General features: G+C 38.1%; 1 protein-coding gene across 1 annotated transcript in view; it reads left to right on the top strand.

Moving 5' to 3' along the window:
- Positions 1-12,980, top strand: part of LOC311629356 (uncharacterized protein) — a gene marked incomplete at its 5' end in the record, with an annotated part of 44,726 nt that extends 31,746 nt beyond the window's left edge. Inside the window, one exon of the mRNA XM_084897316.1 lies at positions 11,457-12,980. Coding sequence (XP_084753442.1) covers positions 11,457-12,453 — 997 coding nt within the window. The 3' untranslated portion in view covers positions 12,454-12,980. The remainder of the gene's footprint in view (positions 1-11,456) is intronic.
- Positions 12,981-13,634: the final 654 nt, after the last annotated feature.

Genomic DNA, 13,634 nt, shown 5'->3' with positions numbered 1-13,634 from the left:
TCCTGTCAATACTGTTGATTCTACGGCTGACGTTGCTCATTAATTTTTTTACTGCGAGCCGCGTGCTGTTGCAAAGCTTTGGCTGGTTTATATTTCGCAACATGATAATTGACACTCTGATTTTCAATTGCAGTATGTGTGGTGGCATCCCTGGCAGATCAAGTGAATTCAAAAATTCTGTTGGATAATTAACCACTTCATCTGCTTCCACAACAGTGTGGACGGACTTGTATGTGACTGCCTCGCTTTGAATGTGAGACTGAATAATATTGTTAAGTTCATAGACGTCTTTGTTCTTGGCCACAAGAATAGCCCTTTCACTCAGCCAATCATGATTTTTATAATTGGTTTGAATATTGAGAAATACTTTTTCAACCAATTCTTCTTTTGACGTCACTAAATTGCAGAAGTTATGAGGCAATGAAATTCATCCTGAGGTCAGATCAACCAGTACCTTTCCGTTCCCAATTTCCAGCAATTGATGTGAGAATATCTCTGCTGATTGATCGTTTTGCAGCTGGACACCATATTTTATAGTTAATTTTAATGTCTTTGCATGTTGCCACAAAGTGGAGTATTTCAGGCAAGCATTTATTTTGTCTACTGGTGTCAATCGAGGAATTACAGGTAATGTTTGCCTCAAATCTCCTGAAAGCAATATTAATGCGTTCCCAAATGGTCTGATGTTTCCACGCAAATTTTGCAATGATCAATCAAGAGCCTCGAGCGATTTTTTTTTGTGCACCATTGTGCATTCATTCCAAACAATAAGTTTGCATTTCTACAATACTTTGGTCATGCCGGATGCTTTGGACATGTTGAACATGGGAGTTTCAATGAATTGCATGTTCAATGGCAATTTCAAAGCAGAACGAGCAGTTCTTCCACCTGGTAGCAATGTCGCAGCTATTCTGGAGGACGCAAGAACTAAGACTAGGTCATTTTGGGATTTAATTGCTACCAGAATCAATCTAATTAGGAACGTTTTACCAGTTCCTCCTGGTTCATCTAAGAAGATTTCTCCAACCCCATTATTGACAGTTTGCATTATTTGATTGTAAATGCCTTTTTGCTCAAGCGTTAGCTTAGGAATATTTGATTGCACATAGGACAAAAGATCATCGGTGTTGTAATTTTGTTCACAACGCAATTCTACATCGAATGAAGCAGCAGCAGTTCAGTGATGGCATTCCCAATTGATTGAGAACTTTGTTCGAGATTTCTAAGCACAAATACTCAATCATTATCAACTTTGAAATGGAATCATAAAATTGGAAATTTGGAAATCATAAATGGATCGTAAATCAGAAACATTGAAATGGAATCGTAAAATATTTAGTATAACGTGTGTTGCTTTTACCTCCAACAGATGGCGCTGTATTTTTTTTAAAGCATGTTTTTACCTATCACAAGTGTGACATCTATATAATAGTAGGTATAAGGTATATGAAACCATGCGCGTATTTGAATGCAACATTATGTCAAAATTTCAAAGCAATTGGTGAAGAACTTTCGGAGATTTAAGATTTTGAACAAACGTACATTTACATTTTTATTTATATAAAAACACACACACACACACACACACACACACACACACACATAGTCCAGCTGATGTGGTTGAGTGTCAACCTATGAACCAGGAGGTCATGGTTCAGTTCCCAGTCAGGGCACATGCCCAGGTTGCAGGCTCCATCCTCAATAAGAGGCATGCAGGAGGTAGCCAATCAATGCTTCTGTCTCATCATTGATGTTTTCATCCATCTCTCTCTCTTCCTTCCTCTCTGAAATCAATTTAAAAAATTTAAAATATGTATACATAAGTATAGAATAAATATAGATGTATGTGTGTATGTAAGTTCCAAAATCCATGCATAATTGAAGCGGAACTCTCTAAAATTTTTAATATAAGTTAAAATAATTACCAAGAATAATTTTTGTTTGTTTTTTAATTTAATTTTTTAATTGATTAAGGTATCACATATTTGTCCTCAACCCCCCATTCCAATCCCCCACCCTTCCTCACTCATGCCCCCACCCCCCTATTGTCCTTGACCACTGGTTAGGCTCATATGTGTGCACATAAGTCCTTTGGTTGATCTCCCTTTTATCCACACCCTCCCTTTTAGGTCCAACAGTCTGTTTTAAGGGTGAAATTCTTCTCTTTGTCAAAGTTTTATTTGATTGTTGTAAATATTTTATCTTGAAATAATTTTAAACTTACAGAAAAAGTATATATATTCTCTAGTATGTGTAATGTTAGTCTAGTATTTTAAAATACTAGTAGTTTAATATTTTAGTATATGGAGAAACATTTCAATATCTAAAAAATGGTTAAATAATTTTTAATATGCTCACACAATGGAATACTATATAACTATAAAAATTAAGTTTATTGATAGATTGCCTAGGTTATTATTGGTGAGTGTGACAGCATAGGAAGATATATGAGTTTGACTATGTTTTAAAAATATATGAAATCTGAAAAAAAGAATAGCAAATGTTAACAAAATTTACCTTTGAATGGTAAATTTTGGTGAATTTTATTTTTGGTGAATTTTATTTTTCTCTACTTTAAGCATATACATTAATTTAAAATCAAAGGAGGCCTGAAGCATTTAAAAAGTTGTTCTGTATAACAAGCATTAAGGAAAATGAAACTCAGCCAGGCAACATGACCATCTTGCCATGTGGCATGTATATTCATGTGCCTCCTGGGCTTACTAAGTGCAACCTACCAGACAAGGAAGAGGGCAGTGGCTAAGAGCATGGAGTTGTAGTTAAACTAAGCTGGGCTCCTTGCAGTCCTAATTTTCTCATTCACATGAACTCATTCAGTTTTCAGTGTATTTTGAACAATTGTTGCATGAGAGAGAGCATATATGCAAAGTTTCTGGAACAGTTCCTGACATAGACCAAGAACTGAACCAATGTGTCAATTATCATTACCAGCTGAGCTCTTAGAAGCAAAGGATTGTGTTTCTAGAGATAAATGTGGACTCAATTTGAGGTTCTTAGATACAGTTAGCAACAAAACATAGGTCCAGATAGAAAATACCACTAAATGGAGTACACAAATTTAAACTAGACAACTTTTATTTATTTTAAAACAGTTTATCTAAGGGGTGCTGACTGGTAAGGAATTCACTGTAATGGTTAATTCCCACTCATTTTTAGGTGTTGATCAGATGAGAGTTGAGCAGGGTACACCATATCTCAACTTCTGACCTCTCCTGATAATGGAGATGAGATGGCTCACAATCTTGATATTGAAGATTCTGTATGTGGGACAATTCCACATCAGTAAAATTAATTGTTAATTTTACCTAGATCACAACTATAAACTTAAAAAAAACTTGCTTTGAGCTTAAAATTCTTGGCACTTCTAAATTTCCTTTAGACTTGTCCCCATCTTATATAATAAAGAAGTAATATGCAAATTGACCCTCATACCCTTGCATCATCACGAGATGGCCACCTCTACATTGTCACAAGATGGCTGACAGGGGAAGGCAGTTGGGGAGGGAGGGGGGTTCCAGGACTGCAGGGGAGGGCAGTTGGGGGCGTCCAGGCCTGCAGGGGAGTGGTTAGGGGCCAGCAGTCCTGGATTGCAATCAGGCAGGCAGGCAGGCAGGCAAGTGGTTAGAAGCCAGCAGTCCTGGATTGTGAGAGGGATGTCCCACTGCCGGTTAAGGCCTGACCCACAGGGGATCGGGCCTAAACTGGCAGTGGGACATCCTTTGAGGGGATCCCAGATTGGAGAGGGTGCAGGCTGGGCTGAGGGACACCCCCCTTTAGGGCATGAATTTCATGCACCAGGCCTCTAGTTCTAGTTATAAAAACATGAAAGTCTTCTTATTCTCTTGATCAATGATAAATCACTAGTCTGATTAATATATAAGAATTTCAAAATCTTTATATATTATGCAAGTTGTCATTGAAATGAGGGAAAGAATATTTACATTACTACTTTCACTACTACAATGTGTACAGGACGTGAAGACATGAAACAACTGTAAAAAATCTTGAAAAAAGATTTGAGATTCATGGCTGCTGCTCCACACTAACTAATAGATAATAGGGTGAGCCTTCCTCATATGAATGTTAGCTCAAGCCCAGCCACATTCAGTGAGGAACATCAATATATTCAATAATTACAAGAAGGTTCATTATTAAACTTCGGAAAAGATCTATCCTTTAGCTAACTGTGTTATAAATCTTGGGAAAAAAAAAAAGACTTGAGATTCTTGGCTGCTACTCCCTTGACTGGAATCAAACCCAGGATCATTCAGTTTGCAGGCCAATGCTCTATCTACTGAGCCAAACTGGTTAGGGTGGTTGGAGATTTTTTAACCAGGAGACATATATAATACGCTTTGTGTTTGAAGGGGATAATTGTTATTATGTGGAGAATGGCTTGTGTGGCAGTAGGAATGGAAGTCTGAAGCCAAGTTAAGAGACTATACAGTATATACTGAGTGGCCAGATTATTATGCGTTCCCAGATTATAGTAATCTGGCCACTCAGTGTACATAGTATAGGGGATTTTGTCCCCCTGACTAAAATAAAGTCTCACATAACTTAAGATATAGATCAAGTGTTTTAATTTAACTAATTAATGTTGTTAAGGCAACAATAATAACATAATCTATCTTTGGTAGAGATCAGATAATTATAAGTTGATAAGATATTATTTATAGCATAGTATAGGCACTGTAGCCCAGCAGTGGGACACAGATTTAAGGTTATACAATAATGTTTAGGTGTGTGTGGATGGGTGAGAAGAGATGGCAGTGAGTGAAGCTGTGTGAGGAGTCCGGCAGGGGCCGGGAGGTGAAGCGGGGAGAGAGGAACCCAGTCTCACTAAAACTGGTTTCCATCACCCTCAAGGCCCATGGTATATTTTTGGAGATTTTAGCCCTAATGAGAGAAATCAGTTCTTTATGACTCCTTGCTCTTCAGTTGATCTTCCTCCATACAATGGAACAGTTCTGTGTGGAGCATAATTCTTCAAAAGAAAAATAAACACACAAAAAATAAGTCGCTGATTTCTAACAGGAAAAAATACATTTTAATAATTGTGCAATGAGAAACTGCTTACATACACATTACAGTCAAATATTTGGAGTTAAGGTGTTGGTTACATAAATGCGTAATTGTAACTTCATTTCCATTAAAATATTTCAAATTGTCCCTGCTGGCATGGTTCAGAGGTTGAACATTGACTTAAGAACCAGGTCATCAGTTGGATTCCTGGTCAGGTCACATACCTGGGTTGTGGGCTCAATCCCCAGTTGGGGGCACGTTGGAGGCAACTAATCAATGATTCTCTCTCATCATTGATGTTTATCTCTCTCCCTCTCCCTTTTTTCTCTGAAATCAATCAAAATATATTTAACAACAAAAACAAACAAACAAAAAACGACTTCAAATTGCATTCGTGCTTCAGTGTACACATAATGAAAAATGGGTAACATAATGAAGACTGACCTTCCCTTAAGTCTGCTCAGTTTAATTCTGCTGCCTGCTTTTCTAGAATGCTGTGTCTCTAATTATACACAGTTTAGTGATACCAAGGAGTATAAAGTTGTTGCCTGCCAATAAAAAGCACAAAGTTTTAATTGATGTTGTGAATCTCTATCTGTTTATATTATTAAATTTGGAATTAATACTAAACATATGTGTATAAGGTCTTTTTTTACATTGAGGCTCAAACTTCTCTCCCTGTCTTATAATTCAAGCATTCCTCATAGACTGTGGTCCATGGCAGTGGCATTGAAGATGGAGAGAAGTGAACATAATTTAAGTAATTTTGTAAAGGAAGATGAATGACTCAGTTTCTCACTTGAGTAACTTAGAGGGATAGCAATTCAACCTGTGAAAGGTAAGACAGGAAAATTAAGCATCCATTTTGAATACTCTACATTTGAAATACCTGGTTCTTGTCTTAAACTGCCTTTATTCTTGAATAAGTCATACCTTTCCTAGCTTCAGTAGTCTTGTCTCCAAATGCTACCTTTGGTTGTAATAATCTTTAAGGTTTCTTGCATGCATGAAAGCATGAAAGCTTTTTTTTTTCTTCTTTTTTTTAAATAGTACCTTACATTTACTTTGAACTTAAAAAGCACTTTTTGTTTCCTTATAAAGAGTGAAATTCTATTTTCATGCCATAGTCCTTGGACCACATCTCTGCTGCTTAAGGACCCTACCAAATGCTTAGCAGTTGAGAGATAAAAGGAGAATTTGATGGTTTTCTAACAAAAACAAATAGCAACAACAACAACAAAAAACCAACAAACAGGCATACAATTTGTCCTTCAGAATAATATTTATTACTACTCTGCATATCTAATATTGATTTTTCTGTGTTGAAAATTTCCATTGCTCCTTGTTCTTCCCCTTGAGTCTATACTGTGGCCCTGGAGATATGAGAGATCATATGGACTTTTGTCCCCTAATTGGAGAAAAATGAGAAGGTGTGAAATCCATTTCTTTCCTAATCATCAACTCTTTCTGAGAGTGTTGAGGAATTTAGAACAGTATAATAAGTTGATAAAGTATAGATGTATTTCCAGAGTACTGACAGTAGCTTCTTTTGAATGTGATAGATTCCTGGCAGAGTGCACTATTGAAAAATCTCACATGGGAAATCTTTGGTCACTTGCCTTCCCATCCTTGGAATCATATTCTATCAGTTGACTCCTTGTTTCATGCTTTTCATTTTCACAGTGATGTTGCTGCAAATTTGTATGGCATTTCTGGTTAACCTTTTAATAACAGGATCTTTGTAAATTAAAATGTTCCATGCATGTTGCATAATGTTCACCCTTGTACAGGTCAAGGCAAATGGGAAATGAAGTTAAAAGTGCTATCTTTTTCTTTAAGAGTAATGATGGCTTTCTCTCAGTAACTTTGACTATATTCTATTTTTTTCTGTAAATACTAATTTTAGTGTAAATCTATGCAGAATTTTCTTGTATCTAAAAAGTAGAATTACTCATAGGACCAAAGATAATATCTTACTTTGTGTCCTGGCATAACATAGAGCAAGTATAGCTCATTGATTTCCTTTGTTTATATTTTCTGGTTTTCTGCCTATCTTTCTTCTTGCTCTCTTTTGGAGATTCATCTTCCTCTATCCATCTATTGAATATTGGTCCTTCTTAAGATATTGCTCATGTCGTCTTTTCTTCTCACTGAATCTGCTCTCCTTAAATGACCTCTTTTTTAATTAACCATGACTGTAACTATCACCTAATACACATGATTACCAAATCCTAACCTTTAGCCTATATATCTCTAATAAACTCTAAAACAATTTAGTCAATTCCTTATTGGACACATCCAACTGTATATCCCATACTCATAGCAAATACATCACATTAAAAACTATACTCTTTTTAAACTCTTGCCATATACACTCTTCCCCAAGTATTGTCTGTATAAAGAAATGCAACCACTTTATGCAGACACATAAGTCAGAAACCTGAGAAACATCTGAGCTCTGCTTTTTTCCTCACCTCACAGTAGAAAGTCACAAAATATGGATAACTGAGTTTCCTTTACATGTTTTATGTACTTTCTCTCTTCCTTGTTCCCATGGCTACCACCTTTATTCAGGTAAACATTATCTCCCACTTACTCATCTCAACTCTTCAGATATCTTGGAGTCATAGTTTCTAACCTTTTTCTTTTAAACAGTCCTCTGTACTGAACAAAAAGTAATCTTTGCAATCACATAGTTAGTCATATAATTTTACTATTTGTTTGGGTTTTTTCCTACTCTTTATTTAAAATGAAGTTCAGTACCTATGACATGGCACCGAAGCTTGTCTGTGAATCCTCTTCCTAATATCGTTCTTTTGCTATGCCCTCCTCATACCCTAGGATACATCTGGCATGTCCTATCCATCTTATGTCTTCTTAAATGGTGTCCCATCACTTTCAGAATAATCTGGAACACCTTCTCTTTGTCCCACAGTATACTATGAACACTTCTAAAATGGCCACTAAATTGTTTATTTACATGGCTAGCTCTATAGGGATACTGTAATGTCCTTCATTTTCAAGGCAGTATCTCATTAATGTTTGCTTCTCCAGTATCTAGGACAATGCCCACATATAGCAGATACTCAATAAATGTAAATTAAATGAGTAGATTAAGAAATGAATGATTCAATTAAATTCAATATCTATATATGAGTAATTATGGAGATAAAGTATTCATATATGGAGAGTTACTATATAGAAATTGAAACTCATCTAGGTAATATTTTATTTAGTTCTCCAGTTTTAGGTAGTCAGTAAATTAATTCTATCTAGTTAAGTGCTTCCATTAATTTTTAAACCACTATACATGGCTTTTAAATTTTTCTTATCACTGAAACCAGTTTGGCTCAGTGGATAGAGCATCGGCCTGCAGACTGAAAGGTCCCAGGTTTGATTCCGGTCAAGGGCATGTACCTTGGTTGCGGGCACATCCCCAGTAGGGGTTGTACAAGAGGCAGCTGATCGATGATTCTCTCTCATCGATGTTTCTAGCTCTCTATCCCTCTCTCTTCCTCCCTGTGAAAAATCAATAAAATATGTTTAAAAAATTAAAAAAAATTTCTTATCACTTCACCAGAGGTTTCAGGGAAGTTGTTCCTTGAGCTTCTTTATTTTGCCAATGGAAATATGTATGTCTTCAATCATCAACTAGGCTGTGAACCAATAACCATAGTCAAATTTTCTTTCCTTCCTTGTTAACACAGAACCACACTGCATTCACACAAAAACCTACATCTCTCTAAAGTAAAGTACCAAATATGTTCTGATAAGTGGGTTTTGGACAATTCTCTCCAAAACTTTGCCCCGTGAGCAAACATACATAAATATACACAATTGCACCTGTAGGCTTGACCCATAAGAGAAACAATCAGAAAAAAATTCAAGAAATTCTCTATATTTTATTTTCTGTTATATAAAGACAACACCTCATTCCAAGGCATCATTGTATCAGAGTGTTCACTGAACATCATGAATATATCATAGTCTAGATAGGAATTTGACATTCCTGCCCTCTATACCCCAAGACATCTCTTCAAGGCTAGCTTTACTCTGGTTTCTGTTTTCCCTTACTTCTAATACCCCCATATAAAAATCTCAGATACTATGTGGAAATGTCTCAGCATCTTACTCACCAAGTGTAGGAAGTTTGATAAAAAAAAAAAAAATGGTTTTCTTACCTACCAATACCAAACTTAAAATTATCTAAGAAGAAAAGAGAAATAAATTAATGCCAGTTTTTGAAGTCATCATCTCATAAGGATGATGCTTTGCCTCCTCTGAGCTCCGCTAATTTCATTTGGGACAAGACTGAGATCCAGGACCCGTCACTATCCAAATACTTAGGGGGTGTAATTTGCAATGTGGTCCCAGTAGTATGTTTATCCTTATTATGATACAAGTTTCATGTATATGGATCCATCTGGGTATTAAGTCAATAATACCAGCTCCTTTTCTTCTGAACATCCATCCCCAGGGCCCAGAGAGAGAGAAAGACAAACAACTTCTGGTTTTCCTGGTAGAGATGGTATCTGTATCTTTTGTGACCTTGTTTCATCTCTCTCAGGGATCCTCAGGAAAATCTAGGAGGGCTTGGGCGGCGATGACCTCACTGTAAAACCTTTACAGCTGTGCTCACAGTGAGCCAGCCTATCTCTGCATTGGCCTGTGTCGAGAGAACAGGGACAGAGGAAGTCAGTGGGACCCTTTCTCCCTCCCCACATGGGAGTCCCTTCTGTGGGACTCTTTCCTTCTCCCCACATGGGAGTCTGTACTTGTTCTTGAATAAATCTCCACCCCTGCTGTAAAAAAAAAAAAAAAAAAGAGAGAGAGAGAGAGAGAGAGAGAGAGAGAGAGAGAGAGAGAGAGAGAGAGAGAGAGAGAGAGAGAGAGAACTTGGACAACTCCTGCACCTGATCTTCTTTCCACGATTGTTGGAGGGAGCAAGATCCTCAGCTCTGACCTGCAAAATCTCGCCTCACTTCTGTGCAGTTTCCTCTAAATCTAATATCTCTGAGATAAGACTAAGGCCACAGTGAGTAAAGGACCGTTTGCAAAGTGTGATAATTTACAGAAGCTGGGGTCTGGAGGGAGGAAGGGGTCTAGAAATTAGCAAACTAATTGGGAGGCCCAGGGTCAACTTACGGACTTAAAAACAGGGTTGGAATTTGTAGTTCTGGAGTTATAAGCTGCCCATTGAGAATGAATACTCTTGAATGTCATGAATTGTCATTAGTAGGTGTACACTTCTATGGAATATCTTAGGTTTTTCCAATGGCCATATGGTTGGTGGAATGTGTTGTCTTTCATCTATTATCCATCCATACATCCAACAAATGTATTGGACACTATACAAATGCAGTGGGGCCCAGAAACAATATCTACTCAGAAGCAGGAAAGAAGCCCTATAAGATGCTGGGGTGGAGTAGGAGGGGGTAACGTTATATTGTTAACTCTTTACATAGATAACCACTCGCCCTGACTCTGTACCATGAATTAATTCTATGAACACTGGCCAGATTAGTGATGTTGCTCTGCTTGTGCCCAGAAGGGAGACAACTAGATTTCCCTGCATAGCATCAGGAAGTAAATAATACCAGCTCCTTTGCCAACGTTTACTAAAGCCCTAAACCTGGTGAGTACAGAGAAAACAAATGCCTCTTTGAAATTGTGTTTGTAAATCTCATTCTCTAATTCATTAATTCATATATTTACTCCTGATCATTTATTGAGCACATGCAATGGGCAATAAACTCAGCACACATTATATAATAAGAGCAAATCAAATGAGGAGGAAAAATGGGAACAGAATTAAAAATCTAAATAAATTAGAAAGTAAAACTATGAGAATATGGCTATGGGCCTTTCTAAAAAATAAAATAAGTCATTCTGGAAAATGATTTATTCTGTGGCTGCCATCAGGATGGTAAAAATGTGGATCTTGCAATCAAAATTAATAAAATTCTTTTTAAAAAAAAATATTTTATTGATTTTTTACAGAGAGGAAGAGAGAGGGATAGAGAGTTAGAAACATCGATGAGAGAGAATCATCGATCAGCTGCCTCTTGCACACCCCCTACTGAGGATGTGCCCACAACTAAGGTACATGCCCTTGAGCGGCATCGAACCCAGGACCTTTCAGTCCATAGGCCGACGCTCTATCCATTGAGCCAAACCGGTTTTGGCAAAATTAAAATAATTCTTTAGAAATGAAAACAGTACATGATACCTTGTGCCCACTTAGACTAGTTATCCGAACAGATTGTATTTCTTACTTTCGTGTGGATAAGAGGATCTGATGTAATGAACCTGAAAGGGATTGCTAGTTGAGTCAGCACACAGTGGGTCAGCACACCATAAATGAGTCAGCACACCATAAATGTCCTCTTTCTGTTTAATAACTGATCCAGAACTGCATTTGCTCCTCAGCCACCAGCATCCTGCAGTGACCCACACACGCACTGCTGCCAGGGTATGATGGAAAATCAGACACGGGTCACAGAATTCGTTCTCCTGGGATTCCTGCTCAGCCCAAACATGCAGCTGCTCCTCTTTGCGCTCTTCTCTCTGTTCTACGCCCTCACCCTGCTGGGCAACACAGTCATCGTGGGGCTCATCTGGCTGGACTCCCGACTGCACACCCCCATGTACTTCTTCCTCTCACACCTGGCCATTGTTGATATTTCATATGCTTCAAACAATGTCCCAAAGATGCTGGAAAACCTCCTGAATAAGAAAAAAACTATCTCCTTTGTCCCATGCATAATACAGACCTTTTTATACATGGCTTTTGCTCACACTGAGTGTCTCCTCTTGGTAATGATGTCCTATGATCGGTACCTGGCAATCTGCCACCCCCTCCATTATCCTGTCATCATGAGCTGGAGAGTGTGCACAGTCCTGGTTGCCATCTCCTGGGCATGTGGTTCCCTCCTGGCTCTGGTCCATGTGATTCTCATCCTGAGGCTGCCCTTCTGTGGGCCTCATGAAATCAACCACTTCTTCTGTGAGATCCTGTCTGTCCTCAGGCTGGTCTGTGCTGACACTAGGCTCAACCAGGTTGTCATCTTTGCTGCTTGTGTATTTATCTTAGTGGGGCCCCTCAGCTTGGTGCTGGTGTCCTACACACGCATCCTCATTGCCATCCTGAGGATCCAGTCTGGGGAGGGTCGCAGAAAGGCATTCTCCACCTGCTCCTCCCACCTCTGCATGGTTGGTCTCTTCTTTGGTAGTGCCATAGTCATATACATGGCCCCCAAATCCTACCACCCTGAAGAGCAGCAGAAGATCCTTTCCCTGTTTTATAGCCTTTTCAACCCTATGCTGAACCCGCTGATCTACAGCCTGAGGAACGCAGAAATCAAGGGTGCCCTGAAGAGAGTGAAGTGGAAACAGAGAGCAGAATGAGGGATGCCAGGGAGAGGCCTGAAGGCAGAAGATTTGTCCTCTGAGATCTGGGGGAATGGTGATGTGAATATTAAAAAATCTAATGTCTTAGATTTCTGCTATAAATAATATATATTCATCAGTTTCTATCCTTAACATGGTGTACTGTCCAGAACATGGAGCATAAGTAGAAAGGGACAAAGAGCACAGACTCTGAGACAAGTCACAAAATGGGGAAGCACAGGCACCAAGAGCCACAGACTCCTACAACAAATTCACAGCACAATCTGAGGCCCAGTTTCTCTTCTGTTGAGGATTTGTTCTCTCTAATCTCCTTTCAGATTCCTCTCTAATTTCCATTGCCTTTATTGCTGTAAGTATATGCTAACAATTCCATAATATACTGCTACAAAGGGCACCTCTATAAAGACAGAATACTCACCTGGGGATAAGCAGGCTCCTATAGAGTCAACTTTCTGCTCTGGAATGTAACGACTAGAGAAGATGACATTCAATCTGAAAAAGCATCTGCATCTGAGCCCAATAAATCTATTTCTGTGAAAAGAAAAGTTTAATTATATGAATTTTCAATATGAAAGACAGAAATAACAGAATCTTAGTTTCATTTCATTCTGCACCATTTGGTTAGAAAGAGCTTGTGTCTAGAATAAATAAACTAGGGAAGTTGTCTTTCCCAGAGTCCTGGCAATGGAGCTTGATGTATGTCATCACCCATTAGGATGATCATTACATAAAATATCCTAGGAGTAAGGAAATCCTGTGAAAGGAAAAAAGCATCAGGGAAGGCTAATAGCTTGACGGAACATTGCAGACCACACTTAGAATCCATAACACAAGTAAGTCTGATAAGGACTTGTAGGAACCTCAACAGAATTCCAAAGAATACCTGCTCCAGGGACTATAAATCACTTCTTCTGGACCCAAGTGATCAGAATAATATGGAAGAGGAATTTTTTATTTTTTTTTTAAAACACAAGTTCAGAGGTGCCTCGTTAGCTCAGTAGGTAGCGCGTCAGTCTCATAAAACACAAGTTCAGGACTTAAGTGGCCAGCACAGTATAATGAGTGATTTCTTTATGGTGTCTTCTGAATTCTTTTCCTCTCTATTCTTGTTTTATCATGCATCATTCAAGTGTATCATATATGTGATAGTATATTATCTGCTTTTTCTGGATTTATTT

The sequence above is a fragment of the Pipistrellus hanaki genome, assembly GCF_964339955.1.
Source record: "Pipistrellus hanaki genome assembly, chromosome: 10".
Taxonomy (NCBI): Eukaryota; Metazoa; Chordata; class Mammalia; order Chiroptera; family Vespertilionidae; genus Pipistrellus; species Pipistrellus hanaki.
The sequence above is the reverse complement of the archived record's forward strand: the minus strand, read 5'-3'. Positions and strand labels throughout refer to the sequence as shown.